Below are 26888 nucleotides of genomic sequence, written 5' to 3'. Positions count from 1 at the left end.
TCGCGTCCGGCTCGGGTGTCCCCCAGAGCCCCGAGGTCCGGGGGCACCTTCCGGCGGGACACCCCGTCTGTTCCTAGGATTCTGACTCCTCTGAGGACTCAGGACTCCTCCTACCTCCCTTCCCTGCTCCCCCCCACCCCGGTCCCCCCGGAGCCAGGCCAGTGCTCGGACCGGGAAAGCCCACAGAGACCCCAGGACCAAGCCCCCGGGTGGGGGCGCGGGCCGTGGGGGGTAGGCCCGCGACATCACACCACTGGTCCTCCGGGTGCCCGCAGGCTGTCGCCCGGAGTGGGGATTCTGGAATCTGAGTGTTCTGGAAGGGAGGAGGGGGCGCGGTGGAGTCCCCCGCAGGATCCCGATTCTGGACTTGGGAGCCTGAACGGGCTGGCATTCCGGGGGGAGTTCAGTCATCCGCGGCAGTGGAGTGTAGGTGCTGATGACCGTGTCCCTTGTGCACGTCTGTGAAACACCCGCATAGCTCCGCGCGAAGGGTAGGAGGGCCTGTGACTAAGCTGGGTGTGTGCACGCTTGTCTGCGCTTGTTCCGTGGTGCAAGTGACCTGGGTCCGCCGGGGACTGGGCGCGCAGCGTCACCCGCTGGTGGCCGGGAAGTGTGGCACCCGAAAAAGCTAATGCTCAGTGTTGCAGGACCTAGACTTGTCATCAAAGGCTCTACCCCACTTTCTATATACTTGTTCATTTATCTATTTAGGATAGAGGCAGAGAAAATTGAGAGGGAAGGGGGAGATAGAAAGGAAGAGAGAGGGAGTCGGGCAGTGGAGCAACGGGTTAAGCGCACGTGGCACAAAGCACAAGGGCCAGGTTTAAGGATCCCGGTTCGAGCCCCCGGCTTCCCACTTGCAGAGGGGTTGCTTCACAGACTGTGAAGCAGGTCTGTAGGTGTCTATCTTTCTGTCCTCTCTGTCTTCCCCTCCTCTCTCCATTTCTCTCTGTCCTATCCAACAACGATTACATCAAAAACAACAATAATAACTACAACAATAAAACAACAAGGGCAACAAAAGAGAATAAATTTTTAAAAAATAAAACAAGAAAGGAAGGAAGAGAGAGGGTTGGGAAGACAACATAATGGTTATGCAAAAGCCTTTCAAGCCTGAGGCTCTGAGGTCCCAGGTTCAATTCCCAGAACCACCATAAGCCAGACCCGAGCAGTGTTCTGGTCTCTTCCTCTCTCAAGGTATCTTTCCCTCTGTATCTACTCTTTCTCATCAAAATAAATTAAAAATAGCATTTTTTAAAAAATCCAGACCATAAAAAAAGAAAAGAAAAGAAAGAAAGGAAGAGAAAGCGAGACAACTGCAGCACTGCTTCACCCCTTGTAAAGTCTGCACCCTGAAGGACCGGGGGCTTTAACCTGGGTCCTTGTGCATTGTAAGGTGTACGATCAACTAGGTGTGCCACCACCCAGTTCCCTCTGCCCCACTTCCAGATAGTCTTGCCAAGTTTATTGGTGTGGATCCTCTCCTCTTTGGATATTCTTCCTGAACTTCAAGTCTTTGACTCTGTACTTTTGATCTTATAGTTCCTTCCTCATTCTCCTCTTGGAGTACTTGGAAAAAGTATTAATTTTAGTTCATATGAGATAGAAATTTTATATGAGATGAAGTCAGAGCACCACTCTGGCACATAAGGCACCAGAGATCAAACAGAGCTTTCAATAGTGCTCTGGTAAAACAAACAAACACAAAGACATATTTGATAAGTGGTTATAATAATTTGATAAGTGGTTATAATAAACATAATGTTTATGCAAAGAAACTCTCATGCCTGGAACCCCAAAGTCCCAGGTTCAATCCCCCATACCACCATAAACCAGAGCTGAGCAGTGCTCTGGTAAAACAAACAAACAACAACAACAACAACAACAACAAAAACAGAGATTTCAGCATGCAAAGTTGAGCTATTGTCCAAGCCTTTGAGTAACTCTTTTGTAAAGGCCAAACTTTATTTACTTATTTATTTAGGAAGTGGGAGGGGGAGAGGGTAAATAACATAATGGTTATACAAAGAAACTCTCATTCCTGAGGCTCCAAGGTTCAATCTCCCCCACCCCCACCCCCACCATCATAAGCTAGAGCTGAGCTGTGCTTTCATTAAATGAATAAAATCTTGTAAAATGAGGGAGAGAAGAAAGAACCAAAGCATTTCTCTGGCACATGCAATGCCAAGGATCAAACTCAAAACCTCATTCCCAGGAGTACAAGGCTTTATCCACTATGTCACTTCCCCTATCAAAGGCAAAACTTACTTTTAGATTTACTTATTTATTTATTTTATACTTTATTTATTTTGATAGAGACAGAAAGTAAGAGAGAAGGGGAATAGAGAGGGAGAGGAGGGCTGGGAAGACTGCATAGTGGTTATGCAAAAGCCTTTCAAGCCTGAGGCTCTGAGGTCTCAGGTTCAATCCTCAGCACCACCATAAACAAGAACTGAGCAGTGTTCTGGTCTCTCTCAGTATCATTCCCTCTGTATCTACTTTTTCTTATTAAAAGAAATTTTTTAAAAAAGAGGGGGGGGATACTTGAAGCACTGCTTCAGTACTCATGAAACCTCCCCCTTGCAAGTGGGGACCAGGGGCTTGAACTTATGCATGGTACTTATGCATGGTAAAGTATTGCTCTACAGGATGCACCATTACCTGGCCCCAATTTGTTTATGTTTTAACAAGAGAGACAGAGGCAGAGAAAGACAGAGAGAGAGAGAGAGAGAGACCTACAGCATCATTCTAGCATATGTGCTGCCAGGGATCAACCTGGGAACTTTGTGCTTCCAAGTCCTGCATGCTGCCAAGTGTGCCATCTCTTTTCTTTCTTTCTTTACACCCTTTGTTGCCCTAGTTGCTTTATTATTGTAGTTATTATTGTTGTTGTTATTGATGTTGTTGTTGAATAGGACAAAGAGAAATGGAGAGAGGAGGGGAAGACAGAGAAGGGGAGAGAAAGATAGACACCTGCAGACCTGCTTCACCACCTGTGAAGCGACTCCCCTGCAGGTGGGGAGCCGGGGTCCTTACACCAGTCCTTGCACTTTGCGCCACGTGTGCTTAAGTCACTGGACTACCGCCCGACTCCGTTTTTCTTTTTACCAGAGCACTGATCAGCTCTGATTTATGGAGGTACAGGGGAATTAAACCTGGGACTCTGAAGCCTCAGACATGAGAATCTCTGTATAACCATTATGCTATCTACCCCTTCTCCCCTCCCCCCCCCCCCCAGTTTTTAATAAGCCTTTAAAAAATTTGTGACTAATAGTCATTTACAAGACTATAAGATTACAGGGTATGGTTCCACGCCACACTCACACCAAAGTTCTGTACCCACCCACCCACCCTCCCTACTTCACCACTTGTGAAGCTTTCCCGCTGCAGGTAGGGGCCAGGGGCTCGGTCCCAGGTCTTTGCGCACTGTAACATGTACGTTCAACCAGGTGCGCCACCACCTGGCCCCTCCTCCCGCTGACTTACTGTTAAATCTTTCAAGACTGTGTTCCAATACCCTTCTTCCAGAACCCCTGACCTCAGTTTTACTGTCAATGCTTTTTAAGTGTCCTTTAATTAAGTTCCTTGTAGTTGCGGGGCTTGGGAAAATCCGACGGACGCAATTTCCACCAGGGGGCGCAAGGACTCCGCTTCAATTGTCTAGTCCCACGAGGGGGCGCTCATTCCTTCCTCTGGCTGTCCTGGGTTGGGGACCCGCAGTTTGGGCACGCCTGATTGGGAGAGGCTTTGTTAAATTGTTTGCATAATCTTGAAAGCACCACATTGAGTGGTTGGGATGTAGAAGCAGAATCTGAAACGGGCTTTCTCATTGGCTTAAGTTTCCCCTTTGCTCGCCCACCCCCTCAAGGCGGGTCTGGGTCGGGAGGTCAGCGGGAAGACTCCGCTGGTGGCGACTCGGGGACCCAGGTGTCCGGGCAGTGAGTACTGCAGGGTGAGTCCCAGGTGACCGCTTCGACCTGCCGGGCCGGGGTGGGAGGCCATGCGCCATTCCCTGACTTCTCTCGCCCTGCCTACTCACCTGTCTGGAAGTTGGAGATGTGTACCTGGAAGGGGCACTGCTGCCCACGTCGACCTCCGCCGCCCCCCCCCCCCCCCCAGCGCCTCTGCGGGCTGGGAAGGAGCGGACTCTTCCTAACTCCAGGCCTCTCCAGAGCTTAGTTTGCACTGAGGCCTTTCGAGCTTAGCTTGCCTTTCTGGAAAGTGAATTGATGATTTCCGGAGGTGTGTGCGGGTAGACCTTGCAGGCGGGCTCACACAGCGCCTTGTTCTTGCAGAGTTGCTCTGAAGTCCGGCCCCGCGGGCTCAGAGCAGCTGGGAATGGGCACCGACAGCTCAGAACAGGACTGCCAGAAACAGTTCCAGGCGGCCGTCAGCGTCATTCAGAACCTGCCTAAAAATGGTAAGGCAACCCCACCTGCAGCGGAGTCACTTCACAGGCGGTGAAGCAGGTCTGCAGGTGTCTGTCTTTCTCTCCCCGTCTGTCTTCCCCTCTCTCTCCATTTCTCTCTATCCTATCCAACAAGGACGACATCACCATCAACAACAACAATAATAACTACAACAATAAGACAACAAGAGTAACAAAAGGGAATAAGTAAATTTTTTTAAAAATGGTGAGGCATGGGGACTTGCACTTTCTTTAGGGCACAAAACCTGGGGTCTGCCTGGGAGGAGGCGCTACAATGCTTGCAGAAAAGACCCCACCTGGCCTCCCCTCTGCCTCTTGCCCCAGTCCAGCTTTCCCAGTCCACCTTATCCTCTGCAGTACCTCCAAGAGAGGTTTTCCCCCACCTCCATCCTGGTGGAGCTGGGGGTGATGCTCTGTCCTCCATTTCTCAACGTCCTGCCCAGGCTCTTACCGCCCCTCCTATGAAGAAATGCTACGATTCTACAGCTACTACAAGCAGGCTACCATGGGGCCCTGCCTGGTGCCCCGGCCTGGTTTCTGGGACCCCATTGGACGATATAAGTGGTGAGCGCCCCACCAGTCAAGCCAACAAGCCTCAGCCGCCAGTCAGCCCTCTTACAGCCCTCTGTCTCTCAGGGACGCCTGGAACAGCCTGGGCAAGATGAGCAGGGAGGAGGCCATGGCCGCCTACATCACGGAGATGAAGCTCGTGGCTCAGAAGGTAGTGGGCTCCCAGCCAGGTGGCACTGCCCCCACTCTTCCAGGGCTACCCCCAATATGTCCGCTGCATGTTGACACGGCTATGGAAGGTACCCTTTTACAGATGTGCCCCCAAGCCTGTCTGCCCCGGTTCCTAGCTACCCAGATGAAGGGGGATTAGGAGGGTCATGGTGGAAGGGACCAGCCCCTTCCCAGCATGCCCCTGTCCTACAGGTGATCGACACAGTGCCCCTGGGTGAGATGGCAGAGGACATGTTTGGTTACTTTGAGCCCCTGTACCAGGTGATCCCTGACATGCCGAGGCCCCCAGAACCCTTCCTGAGAAGGGTCACAGGTCAGGCCCCCAGGTGGGGAGTTATACTCTCTGGGAGGGAGGACCAAGGCAGAAGGCTCTGGGTGATATCCCTGTAAGGAGCCTAACCTGTGGGAGAATCCATGTCTAGTGGGGAGTGGGAGGAGTGGCTGATCTGAGAGAGGTGCTGCCCTCTTCCCAGCTCCCCCATGGGGCGCTGTGTTTCCACAGGTTGGAAAGAACAGGTGCTGAATGGAGGTGTTGGAACTGCCCCAGAGCCCCCATGCAACTCCAAGGATTCCATACCTCCAATCCCAGGTCAGTACCTGGGCAAGAGGGCCAGAATGCCACATCTAGCCAGAGGAGAGTAGAGGGACCTATTGGCAGAGGATAAGGCGAGGGGCCATGCTGTATACATCATACTTCATGCCCATGTTCACTGTGCCCTCCTTGTGCCCCAAGGCCAGTGGTTCCTATTCTAGGGCTTAACTTCTGGGTCTCATCTATGGCTCCTATGGCCCAGTTGCTCAGCTCTCCCCTGAATCTACAGCCTCTCACTGTCACTAATGCTCCCTGCCTTCTCCTCAGAGTCCCAGATGGCCAGGGACCTGGACTCCGAGGTTTTCTGTGATTCCCTGGAACAGCTAGAGCCAGAGCTGGTGAGTGAAAACCCCCCCCATTCCCCTTCTATAATCCACAGTGCTTGGCTGCTCCACCCCACCCAACTCTTGTCTCCCTCATCTCAGCAGGTTTGGGCAGAGCAGAGGGGAGCCCCGGGAGGAGAGCTGGACACCAGAGCCAGCCCCAGCCCCACACCTCTCCCAGAGAAAGGTGAGCTCCGCCCGACCTTTTACCCCCTTTATGCCCTTGCATGCAGTTCTGGTGACCCAGCCTTTCCCCTAACTGCCTTCTGATGCCAGAAGTGAAAGTCCAGTTCTGGGCACTGAAAAAAGCAACCTTTGCCCAGGAAGGCTTGCCAAACTGCCAGACACTAGCCTGGATGGGCAAAGTCCCCACCCATCCTCTTGCTGACAGTCACCAGAAGGCAGAATCTGGTATATTGCACCAAAGTATAGGACTCTGGGATGGGGAGAAGTGTTCAGGTCCTGGAACTTGATAGTGGAGGAGGACCTAGGTGGAGGGTTAAAGAAATGTTAAGCACATGTACCAACTACTGTATTTTACTGTTGACTGTAAACCATTAATTCCTCCAAAAAAGGAAAAAGACAGTATCCTGGCCAGAGTTCCCAGGGCAGGGACTGAGCAAGGTCACCTGAGTCCTAGCCCAGCTTTCTTCTATAGCCACATAGTGTTGGGAGTCATGCTGTCTGTCTCTGTCTCTCTCTCTTCCTCTGGGTCTCCAGTTTGGGATTTTCAAAGGATAGACCTTCCCATAAGAGATACTTTTTGGGAGTCGGGTGGTAGCGCAGCTGGTTAAGTGCACGTGGCGCAAAGCACAAGGACTGGAGAGTAAGGATCCGGGTTCAAGCCCCCAGCTCCCCACCTGCAGGGGAGTCGCTTCACAGGTGGTGAAGCAGGTCTGCAGGTGTCTCTCTTTCTCTCCCCTTCTCTGTCTTCCCCTCCTCTCTCCATTTCTCTCTGTCCTATCCAACAACAATGACATCAATAACAACAGCAACAATAAAAACAACAAGGGCAACAAAAGGGAAAATAAATAAATATAATAAAATAAAAAAGTTTTTTTAAAAAAAGAAAGTCTTTAAAAAAAAAGAGAGAGAGAGATACTTTTTTTTCTTTTCCCTTTTTTTGCCTCCAGGGTTATTTCTGGGGTTTGGTGCCTACACTACAAATCTACTGCTCCTGGAAGCTATTTTTTTTTCCCATTTTCTTGCCACTGTTGTTGTTATTGCTGCTGTTGTGGATAGGATAGAGAGAAATTGAGAGAGGAGAAGAAGACAGAGGGGGAGAGAAAGATAGACACTTGCAGGCCTACTTCACTGATTATGAAGCCACCTTCCACCCCCGCAGGTGGGGAGCCAGGGGCTTGAACCCAGATCCTTCCTCTGATCCTTGCACTTGTGCCATGTGCTCTTAACATGGTGTACTATCGCCTGGCCCCCTGTCTTATTTTAATTTAGTGTTTTACTTACTTATTTTAATTTTATTCTTTGAATTATTTTTTCTAATATTTTAATGAGAGAGATACAAAAAGAAAGACCAGAGCACTACTGCTTAGCTCTGGTTTATGATGGTGCTAGGGATTGAACCTGAGACCTTTGGAGACTCAGGAATGAAAGTCATTTTGCATAACCATTATGCTGTCCCCCTACCTTGTTTGTTTATTTATTTACTTATGAGAGAGAAGGAGAAAGAGAGAGAACCACAGCATCATTCTGGAACATGTGCTGCTAAGGACTGAACTCAGGACCTCTTGCTTGAGAGTCTTATACTTTATCCACTGTGCTACCTCCCAGACCACAGAGGGCACTTTCATAAGTAGCCCTGAGTGAGCAACTCCATGAGGAAAAGGCTATCTTCCCCTAATTTTCATCTGACACAATAAGGCTCAGAAAAGTTACTGACAGGAGCCAGGCAGTGGCACACCTGGTTAAGCACACACATTGCAGTGCACAAGGATCCAGGTTCAAGCTCCTGGTCCCCACCTGCGGGGGTGGAAGGTGGAAAGCTTCAGGAGTGGTGAAGCAGGATTGCAGGTGTCTCTCTGTCTCCCCTCCCCTCTACTTCCCCCTCCCCACTCAATTTCTATATGTCTCTATCCAATAATAATTTAACAAAAAGGAAGATTAGAAAGTTTACTGACTACAAAGAGTTGCATGCTAAGTGGTGGTGGTGAGATTCAGACTCCTTGGCATCCTGTCTGCCACATGGATGAGCTTTGTAAGAGTCACACCCAGGACAAGGGATCTCGCTCAAGTCTTCCTCTTCCATAGAACTGCCCCCTCCATCCCCCACTCTCGCCTGCCACAGCTCTCCCCCAGTCTCCTTTCCCCATGTGTCTGCTCTGCAGAGAACTTGGAGGGCCAGCCACTGGGGCCCCAGGAGTTGGAGACGTGGCTGGTGGGGACAGTCCGAGCACTGCAGGAAAGCATGAGGGATGTCCAGCGGAGGCTGCAGAGCCTGGAGAGTGTGCCCAGCCCCCCACCTAAGCAGGTGAGTCCCCCTACAATGTTCTGGACTGACTTATTCAGAGATCGGGAAAGATGCTTCAGCTTCTAAGTTTTCTTCAGTGTCATGTTGCTTAAGCCTAGATCTTACAGGGATGGCAAAGCAGGCACCTTCCCAGATGAGCTATCTCATGGGCCCCCTTCTTTTCCTTTACTTAGAAGGGAAGAAACTGAACGTGAAAACTGATTCCCATGGCTTTGAAGGGTGTGTCTACACTTCCTTTGGGATTGGTAGCCCTTGTCCCTCAGTCAGGACTTCTGTGGCCAGATTTCAAGTTGGTGCCCTCAAAAACAAGTTAGCCCTTGCATTCTTCACTGTCTCCCTTTCAAACCTAGATCTGCTTGTCCCGTATACCTTGGCTTCTGCAAAATGAAAAGCAGCTGCCTTTTCTGGAGCCCTGGCTATGTGGCAAACACAAGCTAATTGTAGTTCTCTCATTTTTTTTTTTTCCTTTTGTTGCCCTTGTTGTTTAACATTGTTGTGGTTATTGATGTAGTTATTGTTGGATAGGACAGAGAGAAATGGAGAGAGGAGGGGAAGACAGAGAGGGGGAGAGAAAGATAGATACCTGCAGACCTGCTTCACCGATTGCAAAGCGACTCCCCTGCAGGTAGGGAGCCGGGGGCTCGAACCCAGGATCCTTATGCCAATCCTTGCGCTTTGTGCCACGTGCGTTTAACCCGCTGTGCCACCGCCCGACTCCCGTAGTCTCTCATTAAAAAAAAAAAATTGGGGAGTCGGGCTGTAGTGCAGCGGGTTAAGCGCAGGTGGCGCAAAGCACAAGGACCGGCGTAAGGATCCCGGTTCGAACCCCGGCTCCCCACCTGCAGGGGCGTCGCTTCACAGGCGGTGAAGCAGGTCTGCAGGTGTCTGTCTTTCTCTCCCCCTCTCTCCATTTCTCTCTGTCCTATCCAACAACAACAACAACAATAATAACTACAACAATAAAACAACAAGGGCAACAAAAGGGAATAAATAAATAAAATAAATATATTAAAAAAAAAAAAAAAAAAATTATTTACTCCCTTTTGTTGCCCTTGTAGTTTAACATTGTTGTGGTTATTGATGTAGTTATTGTTGGATAGGACAGAGAGAAATGGAGAGAGGAGGGGAAGACAGAGAGGGAGAGAGAAACACAGACACCTGCAGACTTGCTTCCCTGCTTGTGAAGTGACTCCCCTGCAGGTGGGGAGCCAGGGGCTCAAACCAGGATACTCATGCAGGTCCTTGGCTTTGCAACAGCTGCGCTACCACCTAACTCCCTGTAGTCTCTCGTTTAAATCATACATTAGTTGTATGAAATAGGTTTTCTTTTCAGTTTCTTTTGCAGATAAATTAAGATTTAGAGGGAGTCAGGCAGTAGCACAGTGGGTTAAACGCATGTCGCGCAAAGCACAAGGACCCGGCGTAAGGTTCAAGCCCCCGGCCTCCCCACCTGCAGGGGAGTCGCCTCAAAGCACAAGGACCCGGCGTAAGGTTCAAGCCCCCCGCCTCCCCACCTGCAGGGGAGTTGCCTCACAAGCAGTGAAACAGGTCTGCAGGTGTCTCTCCCCGCCCCCCCCATCTTCACCTCCTCTCTCCATTTCTCTGTCCTATCCAGCAACAATGACATCAATAATAATAACTACAACAATAAATAGATAAAATATTAAGAAAAGAAATTAAGATTTAGAGAGATTCAAGAACAGGTTGGGGGTAAATAGGATAATGGTTATGCAAAGAGACTCTCATGCTTGAGGTTCCAAAGTCCCAGGTTTAATCCCCAACACCGCCATAAACCAGAACTGAGCAGTGCTCTTGTGGAAAAAAAAAATGGGAGGAGAGGATGGGGTGGTGGTGCACCTGGTTGAATGCACAAGAATCCAAGTTTGAGCCCCCAGACCCCACCTGCAGGGGAAAAGCTTCATGAGTGGTGAAGTAGGTCCACAGGTGTCTGTCTCCCCATCTCCCTCTTCCCTCTTGATTTCTGACTGTCTCTGTACAATAAATATATATGTGTGTGTGTGTGTGTGTGTGTGTGTGTGTGTGTATATATATATATATATTTTTTTTTACCAGAGCACTGTTCAGCTCTGGCTTATGGTGGTGCAGGGAACTGAACCCGAGGCTTTGGTCTCAGGCATGAGAATTGGTTTGTATAACCATTATGCTATCTACCCTCCACTAAATAAATAGTTTTTTAAAAATTTAAAAAAGAGATTGAAGAACTTAACCCAAGAGCACACGGACTGGACGAATCTCCTACAACTGCTGTGAGGACTAGAGATACGGGTGCTTTGGCAGTGCCCAGCGCATAAGGAAGGCTTTCTTGCATGGGGTTCATTGTTTCTATTCTTTTTTTGCCATTATTATTTTTTTAATTTATTTCTTTATTGGGGAATTAATGTTTTACATTCAACAGTAAATACAATAGTTTGTACATGCATAACATTCCCCAGTTTCCCATTTAACAATACAACCCCCACTATGTCATTTATCATCCTTCATGGACCTGTATTCTCACCCACCCACCCACCCCAGAGTCTTTTACATTGGTGCGATATGCCAATTCCATTTCAGGTTCTACCTGTGTTTTTCTATTCTTGTTATTTGTAATTATCTTATGTTGTTTATTATTGGATAGAGACAGAGAGAAATTGAGAGGGAAGAAGGATATAGGGAGAGAGAGAGACACTTGCCGCCCTGTTTCACCCCTTGTGAGACTTTCCCCCTGAGGAGGACCAGGGGCTTGAACCTGGGTCTTTGCACACTATAATATGTGCATTTAACCAGGTGCACTACCTCCTGGCGCTCTTTATTATTATTATTATTTTTAATGAGAGGTAGGTAGATAGATAAACATTAGAGCACTGTTCAGCTTTGGCTTATGGTGGTGCTAGGGGGTTGAACCTGGGACCTCAGAACCTCGGGGTTATTGCTTGGGGCTCGGTACCTGCACTGCTCCTGAAGGCCATTTTTCCCATTTTGTTGCCCTTGTTACCCTTGTCATCATTATTATTATTGTCATTGCTGTTGTTGTTGGATAGAACAAAGAGAAATCGAGAGTGGAGACAGAGGGGGAAGAGATAGTCACCTGTAGACCTGCTTCACCACCTGTGAAGCGAGCCCCCTGCAGCTCGGGAGCCAGGGGCTTGAACCACGATCCTTACTCCAGGCCCATCCTTGTGCTTTGCACCATGTGCACTTAGCCTACTGTGCCTGACCCCCATATTCTTGTTATTCTTAACTCTGAGTAATGGAGCTGGGAGTAAACCCAGGATATATCTCAAAGTTGGCAAGCACCATTAATTGTGAATGGGTCTCTTCATAGAAATCTGGGATGATGGGAACAAGAGAAAGCTATGTTACTGGATATAGCAGATCACTCAGGTCACCCTTGACTCCCTAAGCATTGTAGGTATCAGCCAGGGTGGCAGGAGTTTCCTCAGGTGCACAGTGGCTAATCTTTCAACCCTCATTCCTTCAAGGTCCCCCCCCCCAACTGATTTTCATGTGTTGATAATTTAAAAGACATACACTTGGGTGGGGAGACAGCATAAAGGTTATGCAAACAGATTCTCATGCCTGAGACTCATAAGTCCCAGGTTCAATCCCCCACACCACCATAAGCCAGAGCTGAGCAGTGCTCTGGTGTTTTTCTCTGTGTGTATGCGTATGTCTCTCTCTCTCTGCATCTTTCTTAAAAATAAAATATAATTTAAAAAAAAGACATATACTTGAAATACTGACATCATCTCCCCTAGTTAAAACTGCATTGTATCACACATAATTCCGCCATATCGTCATGTAGTCCTTATCCACATCTCCTACTTACCGAAAAACATCTGTGTCTGGCTCAGGAGCACGTGCTGCTTCCGGCCCCCTGTCCTATAAGACTCTTATTACTTTTATTTTGAAGTCAGTCTTACTTCCTTGCTACTGTAGAGAGTGTGCCAGTGGTCCCATAGAACGCTCCCTTTTAGAGGTTTAATTATATCCTCATGGCTAGTTCATATGGCCAGATGTGCTGTTCTTCCCATAAGGGGACACACCACTGCCATGGGGTAGGGTGATAGTCTAACCCCACCATTGTAAGGCCATGTTCCCTTCTTGCAAAGAATATCCAGTTCCCTGTCAACTCTACATGCCACACAAATTCATTTTATCTTTTTAAAAAATATTTATTTATTCCCTTTTGTTGCCCTTGTTGTTTTATTGTTGTAGTTATTGATGTCATTGTTGGATAGGACAGAGAGAAATGGAGAGAGGAGAGGAAGACAGAGAGGATAGACACCTGCAGACCTGCTTCACTGCTTGTGAAGCGACTCCCCTGCAGGTGGGGAGTCGGGGCCCTGAACCTCATTTTATCTTAAAAGTTATTATTGGGAGTCATGCGGTAGCACAGCGGGTTAAGTGCAGGTGGCGCAAAGGATGCCGGTTCGAACCCTCCGGTTCCCCATCTGACATCAGTAACAACAATAATAACTACAACAATAAAACAAGGGCAACAAAAGGGAATAAATAAATATTTTTAAAAGTTATTTTATTTATTGTCATCAGAGCACTCACCGCTCAGCTCTAGCATATACTTTTTTTTCCCCCCTTATTGTAGTCATCATTGTTGTTATTGCTGTCATTGTTATTGGATAGGAGAGAAATTGAGAGAGGAGGGGAAGACAGAGAGGGGGAGAGAAAAACAGACACCTGCAGACCTGCTTCACCACTTGTGAAGTGACTCTCTTGCAGGTGGGGAGCTGGGATCTGGAACTGGGATCCTTACACTGGTCCTTGTGCTTTCTACCATGTGTGCTTAACCTTCTGCACCACCATATGGGCTCCCAGCATATATGGTTGTTGCCTGAGATTGAACCTGGAAACTCAGAGCCAGAGCCTTAGGCATGAAAGTTGTTTGCATAGCCATTATGCTGTCTCCTTAGCATTTGGATTTTTATTTTGTAATGTTTTTACAGTTGATAGATACTTTTTGCTTGGATTAATAAATTGTTAAGTGGTTACAAAAAATGTTGACTTTTAAATTCTAACATTCCTCTCCTGTCACTTTCTGTAGTTTCCCTAATCATGTAGGATTTCCCTAAAATATAGTGCTGTATCAAAAGGTAATTTAAGGGTAGACAGCATAATGGTTATGCAGACTTTCATGCCTAAGTCTATAAAGTCCCAGGTTCAATCCCCCACACCACCATAAACCAGAGCTGAGAAGTGCTCTGGCGTAAAAAAAATTAAAAAAAGGAATTTAAGTGTTTCTGACACGAAGAGTCTCATTGCATAATAATTTTGCTATCTATCCCCACCCTAATTTAACTTTTTAAAAATATTTATTCCTTTTTGTTATCCTTGTTGTTTTTATTGTTGTAGTTATTGTTTTTATTGTTGTTGTTGATGTTGTTGGATAGGACAGAGAGAAATGGAGAGAGGAGGGGGAGAGAAAGACACCTGCAGACCTGCTTCACCACTTGTGAAGTGACTCCCCTGCAGGTGGGGAGCCGGGGGCTCGAACCCAGGATCCTTATGCTGGTCCTTGTATTTTGCCCCTCCTGCACTTAACCCGCTGTGCTACCACCCAACTCCCCTAATTTAACTTTTATTTACTAATGTGGAAGAGAGAGAGAGGGAGAACCAGAACATCATTTTCTGGCACATGTATTGCTGGAGATAAAACTCAGAACCTCATACTTGAGGGTCAAACACTCTAGCTACTGTGTCACCTCCTGGACCACTTATCAAGCCATCTCAATGGTAGCAAATTTCCAACTTTCTCTCTTTTGAATATCATTATGGACTTATGGATTTTACTTATTTATTTATCCACAAGGGATATTGTGGCTCGATACCTGCACAACTCCACAGTGGCCATTTAAAAATTTTATTTTTGAATTTTTTTGACATTTTTATGCAATGTATGGGTAGATACACCCAGACATTGAGAGACACTTCTCTCACAAAAATTCAGTGTATCAGTGTAGTGTAATCCCTACTTTTTGATCCTCAAATTGTCACAATTTTAATCTTTTTAGGTCGGCCTGTATTCCTATAATATGATTGATAAAAATCTTTAAAGTTTTGTGCTTTTTGGTACAAAAGGCTCCACATTCACCCCTGGGACCAGTCACTTCTCCAAGGGTGATATTTAGAAACTATAGTCTGAGCACCCAGGGTCTCCATTTGACAAATGTGACATATCCTTTACTATCTGCAGAGTTCAGGTTGTGTTCAGGATAATTGTCCTGAGGCCCCTACAGTTTACAGCCTTGGCACCTGGGGATTGGTAGGGATGGTGGGGGGTGGTGCTAAGGGTGGAAGGTATTTGGGACACACTAGGAGCCCTTGCAATGACAGGTTTAGAGGCAGGGTTCTCTCTGCCCCAGTCCTCACAATCTTGGGCAGGCAGAAATTTCCATTGACTTGAGGAAGAAGTTTCAATCTGCATTGATGTCTGGACTGGGCCCCTGATTTTCTCTCTCTTGGCTACAGAGGCCCAGGGACCAGCCTTGGCCCCTCAGACTCTCGGGTCCCACCCTACTCTTCTTCCTCCTGTGGCCCTTCATCGTCCAGTGGCTCTTCCGACACTTTCGGACCCAGAAGAGGTGACTCTCCATGAGTGGTTGGTCTCTGCAGCCCTGGAAGGAGGCTATGAGCTCACAGCCCTGCTGTGCACTGAGCCTTCCTGGAGTTTAAAAGAACATTAATCACCCCCCTTGGTGTTTGCCTTGGCTCCCCTCCCCTACTGGGGGGGACGCGGATAAGACCCCACCCTTCCATGCAGCTTCACACTGGCGCTTCCGTCCCTCCTCCACAGCCACCCTGGCTCCTTCGGGAGACTGTTGTAGGGGTGCGTGACCCGGCTCTAGGTTGCAAGGGCGGGGCCGCCAGGTCTCAGCCTCTGCCCTCCCCACCCTCCGGGTCACCTGACTGCTTCGACTGCAGCCGGTCCCGCGGGGGCTCAGCTCTTGGGCAAGTTGGGACTTGGGCCTTGGAAGGACGTGGTGCGCGGGCTTGGGAGGCCTGCAGGCCAGCACAAGGGGAGCTTCCCTCCTTCCGCCACTCAGGACATCTTCACCGAAGATTCACTTATAAATGAATATCTCACTAAATAAAATGACGACTGGATTTGTTGCTGCCTGCCCCTCACACCCAGGAGTGATGTGGGAAGCCAACTGCCGGGCGCGCCTGCCCCCGACCCCAGTGCCGGTCCCAGGTCTGGAGAGGCCGCCTCGGCCTCCTCCCAGGCCAGGAGAAGGGAAGGCGGAGGCCTCTGTGCGGGGTGGGGGGCGCAGGCGCCCGGAGAGAGGGCGCGAACCCACAGCCCCTCCTCGTCGCGAGGGCCTGGCGCTGATGCACCAGGAGGGAAGGAACCTGGGCGGGGCCGCCCTCCCCTTGCGCAGAAATGGTCGGCGGCTCGCGCGTTAGTCAGGGTTGGGGTCCCGAGGAGCCTGCTCCGGAAGTGGCCAGCGCCCCTCCGGAGGGGAAGCCTCGTCCCGTCTCCGGGCTCGGAGGGCAGAGCCCGCGTGCACACTGGCCCGGGGACTCGGGTGGCTGCCAAGCTGCTCCGCCTCCGAGCTTATTTGTCCCCTGCCTGGCGGCCATAGCTTCCTCTGGCCCATGCCGTCTCTGTCGCCCAGGGCTCTTGCCACTCAGAGCGCCTCCTAGTGTCGGTATTTCAGAGGCCAGGGTCCCCAGCTGAGCCCCAGGATGAGAGATTGCTCTGAATGCCCCTCTGAGATCCTTAAACTCTAGCGTCCCTGCAGTCAGTCCCTGATAACTGCTTCAACAGGTACCCCCAAGGTCACTTTGACAGTCCTCAAATGGCAAGTACTCTAGTCCCGGCCCCGCTGCTCCGAAGTCTAGCACAGGGTTACGGACTTGTGCTAAGATGGACAACAGCAGGGCAGTGCGAGAGGGACCCAGGCAAGTAGCACAGTTTCCCAATTCACGTATAAATAGCTATGTTATCTAAGCAAGAACATACGCTGAGCCTGTGTTGCCTTGTTGGTGAAATAAAAATGCTATCTTCATCTAATAGAGTAATGCTGGGGTTTAAATGATATAAATATGTTTCAGGAAAATGGTTGAGTAGAGTGCAACCCTTGCATATGTGGGGTTCTGAATTCGACTGCCACGATTTCACAGAAGATAGTCTCTTAAAAAGAGAAGGAGAGGGGGTCGGGTGGTAGCGCAGCAGGTTAAGCGCATGTGGCGCAAAGCGCAAGGACCCGTGGAACGACCCGGGTTCGAGCCCCCGGCTCCCCACCTGCAGGGGAATCACTTCACAGGCAGCGAAGCAGGTCTGCAGGTGTCTGTCTTTCTCTCCCCCTCTCTGTCTTCCCCTCCTCTCTCCATTTCTCTGCCCTATCCAACAACGACGACATCAATAGGAACTATAATAGTAACCACAACAATAAAAACAACCAGGGTAACAAAAGGGAAAAAATGGCCTCCAGGAGCAGTGGATTCGTGGTGAACCGAGCAATAACACTGGAGGCAAAAAAAGAAGAAGAAAGAAAGCAGATCAAGAAGTTACACAATGGATAAAGAAGCTTACTCACAAGGATGAGATCCTGAGTTCAAACCCCAGCATCTTAAGTGCTAGAGTGCTTTGGTTCTCTCAATAAGTCTGGGGGTGTGGGGTGTACCTAGTTGAGCACACATGTCGCCATGCACAAGGACCAGGGTTCAAGCATACAGTCTCCAAATGCAAGGGAAAAGTTTCATGAGCAGTGAAGCAGGGCTGCTAGTGTCTATCTCTCCCTCTCAACTCAATTTCTCTCTGTTCTATCAATTAAAGAGATAAATAAAATGTCTTTAACAGTCCAGGAGATGGTGCAGTGGATAGTGTTGGACTCTCAAGCATGAGGTCCTGAGTTCAATTCCTGAGTGTGCCAGAATGATGCTCAGGGTTCTCTCTTCTCATTAATAAAAATAAATCTGTATAAACTATTGTATTTACTGTTGAATGTAAAACATTAATTCCCCAATAAAGAAATAAATAAAAAAAACCAAATCTTTTTTAAAAATACATTTGTGGGCAGAGGGTAGATACATAATGGTTATGCAAACAGATTCTCATGCCTGAGACTCCAAAGTCTCAGGTTCAATCCCCTGCACCACCATAAGCCAGAGCTGAACAGTGTTCTGGTAAAAAAAAAAAATATATATATATATATACACACACACACACACACATTTGCAAAAGACTTTCATGCCTAAGGTTCTGAGGTCCCAAATTCAATCCCCATCACCATAAGCCAGATCTAAACAGTGCTCTCTGGTCTTTTTCTTTCTTTCTGCACTTCTCTCACTAAACTAACAAAGAAAGGAAGGGAAATGACCAGGACATGTAAAGTACCTGTAATGGGTTAATTAATAGCTAGTAATGTGGTCTCTTACTTAACAGAATTCTAGATTTCCACAAACTATCAGTGTGGACAACCCCCCCCACCCCAATATAACAAATGAACCCATACAGCTGAGCTCTGTGAACTGAGGCCGATTTCAGCTATACTTTTTTTGCCTCCAGGGTTATCACTGGGGCTTAGTGCCTGCACTATGAATCCACTGCTGGCAGCTATTTTCCCCATTTTATTGGATAGGACAGAGGGAAATTGGGGGGTGGGGGTGAGACAGAGCAGGAGAAAAAAAAGACACCTGCATAGTTGCTTTGCTGCTGTGAAGCTTTCCACTGCAAGTGGGAAGCGGGGGTTCGAACCTGGATCTGTGCATGGGTCCTTGTGCTTTATTATGTGTGTTTAACTGGGTACACCACCACTGGACCCCCTCAGCTGTACTTTCGTCCTTTTTCTTTTTTTTTTGCTTCCAGGGTTTTCGCTGGGGCTCAGTGCCTGCACTACGAATCCACTGCTTCTGGAGGCCATTTTTCTCATTTTGTTGCCCTTGTTGTGGTTGTTATTGCTATAGCTGTTGTTGTTGGATAGGACAGAGAGAACTGGAGAGAGGAGAAGACAGGGGGAGAGAAAGACCTGCAGACCTGCTTCACTGATTGTGAAGCGACCCCCCTACAGGTGGGGAGCTGGGGGCTTGAACTGGGATCCTCACACCAGTCTTTGTGCTTTGCACCATGTGTGCTTAACCCACTGCACTACTGCTCAGCCCCCTCAGCTTTACTTTCCAAAGTCCCTAATTGAGGGTAGAGAAGTGCCATGGGCGCCAGGTGGCATTGCACCTGGTTGAGTACACCATTTGCACAAGGACCTGGTGTCTCCCTCTTTTTTTCATATTTTATTTATTTATGAGAAAGGAAGAAAAAGAACCAGACATCACTCTGGTACATGTGCTGCCGGGAATTGAATTTGATACCTCATGCTTGAGAATTCAATGCTTTATCCACTGCACCACCTCATGAACCTCTATCTCCCCCTCCCTTCTCCATTTCTGGCTCGTTTTTTTTTTTTTTTTTTTTTTTTCCAGAGCACTGCTCAGCTCTGGCTTATGGTGGTGTGGGGAATTGAAACTGGGACTTTGGAGCTTTTTTTAAAGATTTATTTTTCATATGGGAAACTGGGGAATGTTATGCATGTACAAACTATTGTTATTTACTGTTGAATGTAAAACATTAATTCCCCTATAAAGAAATTTAAAAAACTATTTTTCATTATTTAACTTGTTTTTATTTTCTTTTACCAGGGCACTGCTCAACTCTGGTTTATGGTGGTGTTGGGGATTGAATTTGGGACTTTTGGTGCCTAGGGCATGAAAGTCTTTTTGCATATCCATTATGCTGTCTCCCCAGCCCTTGGCTGTATCCAATAAATAAAGATAACAAGTGGTCCAGGAGGTGGTGCAGTGACTAAGGTACCAGACTCTCAAGCATGAGGTCCTGAGTTCAATCCCCAGCAACACATATACTAGAGTGATATCTGGCTTTGTCTTTCTCTCTCCTCCTATGTTTCTCATTAATAAATAAATAAAATCTTTAAAAAAAAAAAAAAGATTGGGAGTCGGGCAGTAGAGCAGCAGGTTAAGTGCAGGTGGTGCAAAGTGCAAGGGCCTGGCTTAAGGATCCCGGTTCGAGCCCCAGGCTCCCCACCTGCACAAGTAGTGAAGCAGGTCTGCAGGTGTTGATCTTTCTCTCCCCCTGTCTTCCCCTCCTCTCTCCATTTCTCTCTGTCCTATCCAACAACAACGACATCATTAATAACTACAACAATAAAACAAAGGCAACAAAAGGAAATAATTTTTTTAAAGTTCAGTTCTAGGGAGTCGGGCGGTGGCGCAGTGGGTTAAGCGCACGTGGCGCAAAGCGCAGGGACCGGTGTAAGAATCCCGGTTCGAGCCCCCGGCTCCCCACCTGCAGGGGAGTCGCTTCACGGGCAGTGAAGCAGGTCTGCAGATGTCTATCTTTCTCTCCCCCTCTCTCTGTCTTCCCCTCCTCTCTCCATTTCTCTCTGTCCTATCCAACAACAAAGCAACGTCAACAATGGCAATAATAACCGCAACGAGGCTGCAACAACTAGGGCAACAAAAAGGGAAAAAAATGGCCTCCAGGAGCGGTAGATTCATGGTGCAGGCACCGAGCCCAGCAATAACCCTGGAGGAGAAAAAAAAAAAAAAGTTCAGTTCTAGAGATAGCCAGGAAGTCACCTCCCCTATGAAGATTGTATACAATTATTCTAAAAAAAAAAAAGTATTTATTTATTCCCTTTTGTTGACCCTGTTTTATTATTGTAGTTATTAGTGATGTTGTTGTTGGATAGGACAGAGAGAAATGGAGAAAGGAGGGGAAGACAGAGAGGGGGAGAGAAAGACACCTGCAGACCTGCTTCACCTTGTGAATGGAACCCCCCCTGCAGGGGGAAGCTGGGGGCTTGAACTGGGATCCTTAGGCCGGTCCTTGTGCTTCACGCCACGTGCGCTTAACCCGCTGCGCTATTGCCCTACTCCCAATTCCTCAATTTTTAATTCTATTTTTTCTCCCATGTTTTCTTTGATAGGACAGAGAGAATTTGAGAGGGGAGGGAGGAGGCTGAGAAAGGGAGATATCTGCAGACCTGCTTCACTGTCTGTGAAGCATCCCTGCTGCAGGTGGGGTGCAGGGGCTCAAAACTGAGTCCTTGTACATAATACTGTTGTGTACTTAACTGGGTGTGATGCCACCATTTGGCCCCAATTCCTCTTTTCCTTGACTAAAAAAGCTTCCACTGGGCTTTTCCTCACTGGCCACTTTGGCTTACTACAGTACGATGACCTCTGTGCACAGTCCATGAGCAGTGAGGATGACACTTTACTCATCATTATACCCTCCTAACAAATGCTAAATGGAGAAATAAGGCCTGGATTGGGTTGAGGTGGGGAAGCGAGAGAAGTAAGTCCGGAGTTCTTGAGAGGAGCTTGTATTTGTAATGAAAAAGAAAAATGGCATAGGGGGTAAGGGTGGGAGATTTACCCAATTGTCAGGCACTTAAAATTAAATCACTTGATTTTTCCAGTCTTAGAGATTTATCATGTCTAAGATAGAAATGGTAATTCCTACCTTGCCTAACTCATTGGGCTGTGGTGACGTCAAATGGTTGTGTGTCATAAAGCAGTTACAAGGCAGTTGAAATGTTAGCCATTGAGGGAAAAACAAACCTGACCATGTGGCAAGAGGGTGAAGTCAAGATTATACCTAGATTTTAGGCCGATGTGACTGACCTGCAGGACCTGGGCTGTTATTTTCTGACAGTTCCTTGGGAGGAAGCTAGCAATCTGGAATTGTTTCTCAAAGACACTCCCTCCCCATGAATTTACCCCACAACCCCCTGCACCAATTTCTAGGCAAGACTGCTTCTCCTGTGATGTTTTCCAGTATCAAGTGAAGAGGAAGACCCCTGTGTGGATAACACCCCATTCTGCTTTGGTTAGATAAGGGAAAAACGGTGGTGGTGGGGGCTCGTCAATACTTTTGAATCCTTGCTGCTGGGGAGGTGGCTCAGAGGCAGAGTTCAGGAGTTACATGTGTGAGGTCCCAAGTTCAATGCTCAGCACCGCATTCGGCCCCGCGGGTGCTGTCCTCTACCACCACCACCACCATCCCACTAAATAAATAAGAAAACCGGAACCATCCTCAACAAAGAGGTTCATCTGCTGTCTCCCCAGTATGGGCTCAGGAAATGTTCCCGGTGGGAAGTATTGGCCGGGCGGGCCCCAGGAGGCCATTTTCTGACAGAAGCCGAGGCTTTCTCCGCCGGGTTCCGCGGAGCTCGGTCACAAGCCAGCGCTCAGCAGGGTCTCCTGGAACGGCAGCGGCTGCGAAAGACCAGCCCGGGGCTCCCACTTCCGCCCAAGCGCCCCGCACCCGGTCCGCGGGTGGACGTGAGCCGGGACTCGAACCTGCCTTCTCATGTCCCGGGGCCTGGTCCGAGGTTGCTGAGTTAGTGCAGTCACGCTGTTCCTTTAAGGCGGCACTTTTTCGTCTTCATTTGTTTACTTCATGCTTTTTGTTTTTTTACTGTATTACAATTGTTTCCCGTAAACGCCAGATCCAGGGACCAAGCATGCACCGTGAAGCCATTTCTGCAATCTTAGGAATTGGTAGTTATTAGCTGTGGGCCAATACCTCCCTTTATAGGATTTAATCTTTTACACTTTAGGGACTACTTTTTAGGAGTAAACCACTTTTGCTTTCGTTTACAAACGTTTATACCCTTTGGAACCATTCCTCTGAGAACAGAATACTACAATAGTCTTTTAAAACGCACCTTTTCATAAAAATACTCTGTACGGGATTTAGTAGGCCATCGAATCTTCTGGTATTCCTGGAGCGGAATGGTACGGTCCAGAATCCGCCCCCCTCCCCTGCTATTGGCCTAGCTTTCAGGGCAAGACGCGCGACGCTGGACCAATGACTACTCACGTTCCTCCGGCGACGGCGAAGCGGTGGGAGGTGGCAGCCTGGAAGACGCCCCCTACGCGTTCTGGGATTGGCCACGTCTCACGGCGCGCCAGGACGGCGGGCCCGAAAGATAGAAACTACGACTCCCAGTTTCCTGCCATGCAGGCTCCGTTACGCATGCGCGTGGGAGGGGTAGCTCGGCTTCTATATAAAAGGGGTGCAGAGAACTGGGAGGCAGCAGTTGGAAGTTGGCAGGTGGAGAGGCAGGTTGGGAGGGGAAATCGAGGAGGAGGCGGAAGAGGAGCTGTCGGAAGGGGGAGGAGGGAGGAAAAAGAGGAGGCGGAGAGCTAAGCTGAGCAAAGCATCGAGCCAAAGGGGAGATGAGTTTGTCTGTCCTCGGCTGAGGCTCGGACCGGGCCTGCGGAACTAGAAGCTCGGGTTGGAACGACACCCGTGGAAGTGGGAGGAGGTGGCTCTGGGACTTTAACCCCTTGTGGGTTCTGCGGCAGGGGATTTAACCCTTTGTGGACCCGGCCCCCTTGGAGGTAGCGTCATCGGATAGTTTTAACCCCTTCGGGTCTGGGTTTAACCCTTTGGACTTCACCACCTCACCTCCTTGCTCCAGTTCTCTACCGAGGGGGCGCTCTGAGAGAAAACCCGAGCCCACTCCTTTCACTTATTACGAACTGTTCTGGCTGGCTGCACCCCCTGGGACTCACTAGCTGGCCGCGCTGTGGGCACTTTAACCCTTTATCGGCTTGAGCGCCCCCCAAGTTGCAGCTGGAGTCAGCTGACGGAAGAACTCGCTAAAGGCGTCTCTGCAGGAATCATAGACCGAGAGGACTCAGTTGGACATTTTGCAAAAGAAAAGGAGCTCCTCCTTTTTCTTTAAGGACTTTCAACCAACAATTTTCAAACTTCGAGAAGAAGCTTCTACTAGCCATGGCCGAGCCGCTCTTGTCTGAGTATCAGCACCAGCCTCAAACTAGCAACTGTACAGGTGCTGTTGTACATGATGAGCGGAACCCCGAGCGCCCCCAAGGAGCGGAGGAGCGGGTGCCAGAGGAGGACAGTAGGTGGCAATCGAGAGCGTTCCCCCAGTCGGGTGGCCGTCCAGGGCAGGAGGGGGAAGGGTGCCTGCAGCCCCAGACGCCTGTCCTGCAGCCCCAGGTCAGTCCAGAACCCAGTTGCCAGGAAGCAGGCGAGAATGGCCAAAATGGGGACTCCTCTGGCGGGACCTCCTCACTGGTGGCGGACGGGGAAGCGAGGCCCGAGACCGAGCCCCTCGCCCAGTCCTGTCTGGACTCTGACGCCAACAAGTTGGGGGCTCCTGCCGCGGGGGGAGAGGAGTGGGGGCAGCAGAGACAGCTGGGCAAGAAAAAACATAGGAGACGCCCCTCCAAGAAGAAGCGTCATTGGAAGCCGTACTACAAGTTGACCTGGGAGGAGAAGAAAAAGTTCGACGAGAAACAGAGCCTTAGAGCTTCGAGGATCCGAGCCGAAATGTTTGCTAAAGGCCAACCGGTTGCGCCCTATAACACCACGCAGTTCCTCATGGATGATCACGACCAAGAGGAGCCGGACCTCAAAACCGGCCTCTACCCCAAGCGAGCCGCCACCAAATCCGACGACACCAGCGACGAGGACTTTATGGAAGAAGCGGGTGAGGAGGATGGAGGCAGCGACGGGATGGGAGGAGACGGCAGCGAGTTTTTGCAGCGGGATTTCTCGGAGACTTACGAGAGGTACCACGCGGAGAGTCTGCAGAACATGAGCAAGCAGGAGCTCATTAAAGAGTACTTGGAGCTGGAGAAGTGCCTCTCGCGCATGGAAGACGAGAATAATCGGCTGCGGCTAGAAAGCAAGCGGCTGGGCGGCGACGACGCGCGTGTTCGCGAGCTGGAGCTGGAGCTGGACCGCTTGCGCGCTGAGAACCTCCAGCTGCTGACCGAGAACGAACTGCACCGGCAGCAGGAGCAAGCACCACTGTCCAAGTTTGGAGACTAGACTGCAACTTTTGGGGGGAGGGGGCAAAGGGGACTTTTTACAGTGATGGAATGTAACATTATATACATGTGTATATAAGACAGTGGACCTTTTTATGACACATAATCAGAAGAGAAAAATCCCCCCGGCTTTGGTTTGGTAAATTCAGCTATGATGTAGTTTGCGTGCTTTCTCCTGTTCTTTAATTATGTGAAACTGAAGGGTTGCTTTTCTTTTCCTTTTTAGAAATTTTTTTTCTATGTAATTTTACCAAGTTATAATGCATTTTTTTATTATAAACAAACTCTCCTTAAACGGAGCTCTAAGGTGGCCAAATCTGAGAACCATTAAATTCACTTTAGTTGTAATAAATTTGATATTTGTAAATGTAATATAGTTTCAGTGTGATTTCTAGAGCTAATTCAGAACTACTGATTTATGTGATTTGCATTAGGTGGGGGTGTAAAGAAATAGATTTGTCAATTTAAAAAAATCTTATATGGGAGAATATAAAGACTTGATTGTCTTCAATATGTGTGTGCTTGCTTTCTAGTGCCTTGGTTTTCTTTCTGGATGCTAGAGAAATAAGCCAGTATTGGATGGTAGGGAGAGTAGGAAGCGGTTATATTCAGAAACTTAAAATCTATTTGTGGGTGGGTGTATATATAGCATAATGGCTATGCAAAAGGACTCATGCCTGAAGTTCCAAAGGCCCAGGTTCAATCCCCTGCACCACCATAAACCAGATCTGGTAAATAAATAAAATAAAAAATTAATTGCTTCTCAGTAACCACTCAATTCTATTAGCAAAAAAGACCCAAATCTGACAGCTATTAAGATGACTGAAGAGACTAATTTCTGTGAATTGATTTTTAGTCTGCTCATCCCCAATAATGGTGGAGGGAGGTCCTAGGTACACATTTTGCTTTTTCTCAGTGCAAGCAATGGGTGGATAAATTTATTAAAAAATGTTTAAGGGGGGGGAGGTGGTGGCAACCTGGTTAAGTGTACACACCTCATTGCACAAGGACCTGGGTTGAAGCCCCTGGCCCCCACCTGCAGGGTGAACGCTTCATGAGTGGTGAAGCAGGTCTGTAGGCGTCTCTCTCTTTATCTCCTTCACTCCTCTCAGTTTCTGTCTCTATACAATAATAAACACAAAAAGATGTTTAAAGGTAGGGAAATGGCTGTTTGGGACATCCCAAGAACGTAACTGTCCAATACTTAGGTATTTTCTATTCATAAAGTTCAAACTAAACTGGGTGGTGGCTCACTTAGTTGTGCATATGTTACAATGTGCCAAGAACCCAGGATCAAGCCCCCAGTCCCCATCTGCAGGGGTAAGCTTCCCTGGAAGTGAAGCAGTACTATCTATAGGTTTCTTTCTCCCACTCCCTCCCTCCCTCTTCTTGATTTGTTTCTATCCAATAAGTATTTTAAAAAATTAAAAATGCCTCATTTATTTAGAGAATCCAGAACACTCCCTGTACAGCTGATGTTCCCTCTTAATATATATTGCTTCCAGGGTTATAGCTGGGGCTCACTACGAATCCACTGCTCCTGGAGGCCATGTTCCCCCCATTTTGTTGCTATTGTTAACACTGCTGCAGTTGTTGGATGGTACAGACAGAAATCGAGAGAGGAGGGGAAGACAGAAGGGAGAGGGACACCTGTAGACCTACTTCATCTCACTTGTGAAGCTCCCCCCCCCCCCGCAGGTGTGTGTGTGTGTGTGTGTGTGTGTGTGTGTGTGTGTCTGCCTCCAATTGGTTCCTTGCGCTTAGTGCCATGTGCTCTTAACCCACTGTGCTACCACCTGCCCCTCTTATATATATATTTTTTGCCTCCAGGGTTATTGCCGGGGCTCAGTGCACCACGAATCTACTGCTCCTGGAGGCCAGTTTTTCCCTTTTGTTACCCTGGTTGTTTTAATTGTTGTTGTGGTTATTATTATTGTTAATAATATTGAGAGGAGGGGAAGACAGAGAGGGGGAGAGAAAGACAGACACCTGCAGACCTGCTTCACCGCCTGTGAAGCGACTTCCCTGCAGGTGGGGAGCCGGGGGTTCGAACTGGGATCCTTACGCGCTTAACCTACTGCGCTACCAATCTACCCCATCCCCTCTTACATTTTTTTTTTTTAATATGGAACGCTTCACGAATTTGCGTGTCATCCTTGCGCAGGGGCCATGCTAATCTTCTCTGTATCGTTCCAATTTTAGTATATGTGCTGCTGAAGCGAGCACCCCTCTTACATTTTTAATGAGAAAACACCACAGCACTGCTCAGCTCTGGCTTATAGTGATGCTGGGGATTGAGCCTGGACCTCTGAGCCTCAGGAATGAAAGCTTTTGTATAACCATTATACTACTCCCAGGTGCCCCATTGTTGCTGTTCTCCTAAACTGTGCTGATAGCTGTGCTTAAATTCCTGAATGATGTTTTTTTTTTTTTAAACCAGAGCACAGCTCAGCTCTGGTTTGTGGTGGT

The 26888-nt window shown here is 48.5% G+C and overlaps 2 protein-coding genes and 1 non-coding gene across 9 annotated transcripts; 2 read left to right on the top strand and 1 right to left on the bottom strand.

Annotated features, from left to right (window-relative positions):
• The first annotated feature begins 4301 nt into the window (after window positions 1–4301).
• Window positions 4302–16605, top strand: ACBD4 (acyl-CoA binding domain containing 4). 7 transcript variants are annotated; one of them, XM_016193709.2, is made up of 9 exons: window positions 4302–4420; window positions 4873–4993; window positions 5066–5150; window positions 5363–5483; window positions 5673–5759; window positions 6030–6100; window positions 6191–6272; window positions 8431–8573; window positions 15060–16605. In XM_016193709.2, the coding sequence occupies exons 1-9, from the start codon at window positions 4339–4341 to the stop codon at window positions 15174–15176; spliced, it is 909 nt and encodes a 302-aa protein (XP_016049195.1). In that variant the 5' UTR covers window positions 4302–4338; the 3' UTR covers window positions 15177–16605. The 7 variants fall into 7 exon arrangements, with proteins under 7 accessions (XP_016049195.1, XP_007535794.2, XP_060059350.1 ...); XM_007535732.3 differs by having other exon boundaries at window positions 6188–6272; XM_060203367.1 differs by having other exon boundaries at window positions 8391–8573; window positions 15060–15198.
• A 6004-nt stretch (window positions 16606–22609) lies between these two features.
• On the top strand, window positions 22610–24930 carry HEXIM1 (HEXIM P-TEFb complex subunit 1). The gene has a single exon (XM_007535731.3). The coding sequence runs from the start codon at window positions 23356–23358 to the stop codon at window positions 24418–24420; it is 1065 nt and encodes a 354-aa protein (XP_007535793.1). The 5' UTR covers window positions 22610–23355; the 3' UTR covers window positions 24421–24930.
• Window positions 24931–26538: 1608 nt separating this feature from the next.
• Window positions 26539–26645, bottom strand: LOC132542216 (U6 spliceosomal RNA). Its single transcript, XR_009553322.1, has one exon. It is a non-coding gene; the product is annotated as a U6 spliceosomal RNA (small nuclear RNA).
• Between the last annotated feature and the right edge of the window lie 243 nt (window positions 26646–26888).

The sequence above is a fragment of the Erinaceus europaeus genome, chromosome 12 (genome assembly GCF_950295315.1).
Source record: "Erinaceus europaeus chromosome 12, mEriEur2.1, whole genome shotgun sequence".
Classification (NCBI taxonomy): Eukaryota; Metazoa; Chordata; class Mammalia; order Eulipotyphla; family Erinaceidae; genus Erinaceus; species Erinaceus europaeus.
Note: the sequence above shows the minus strand (reverse complement) of the source record. Positions and strands in the feature narration are given on the sequence as shown.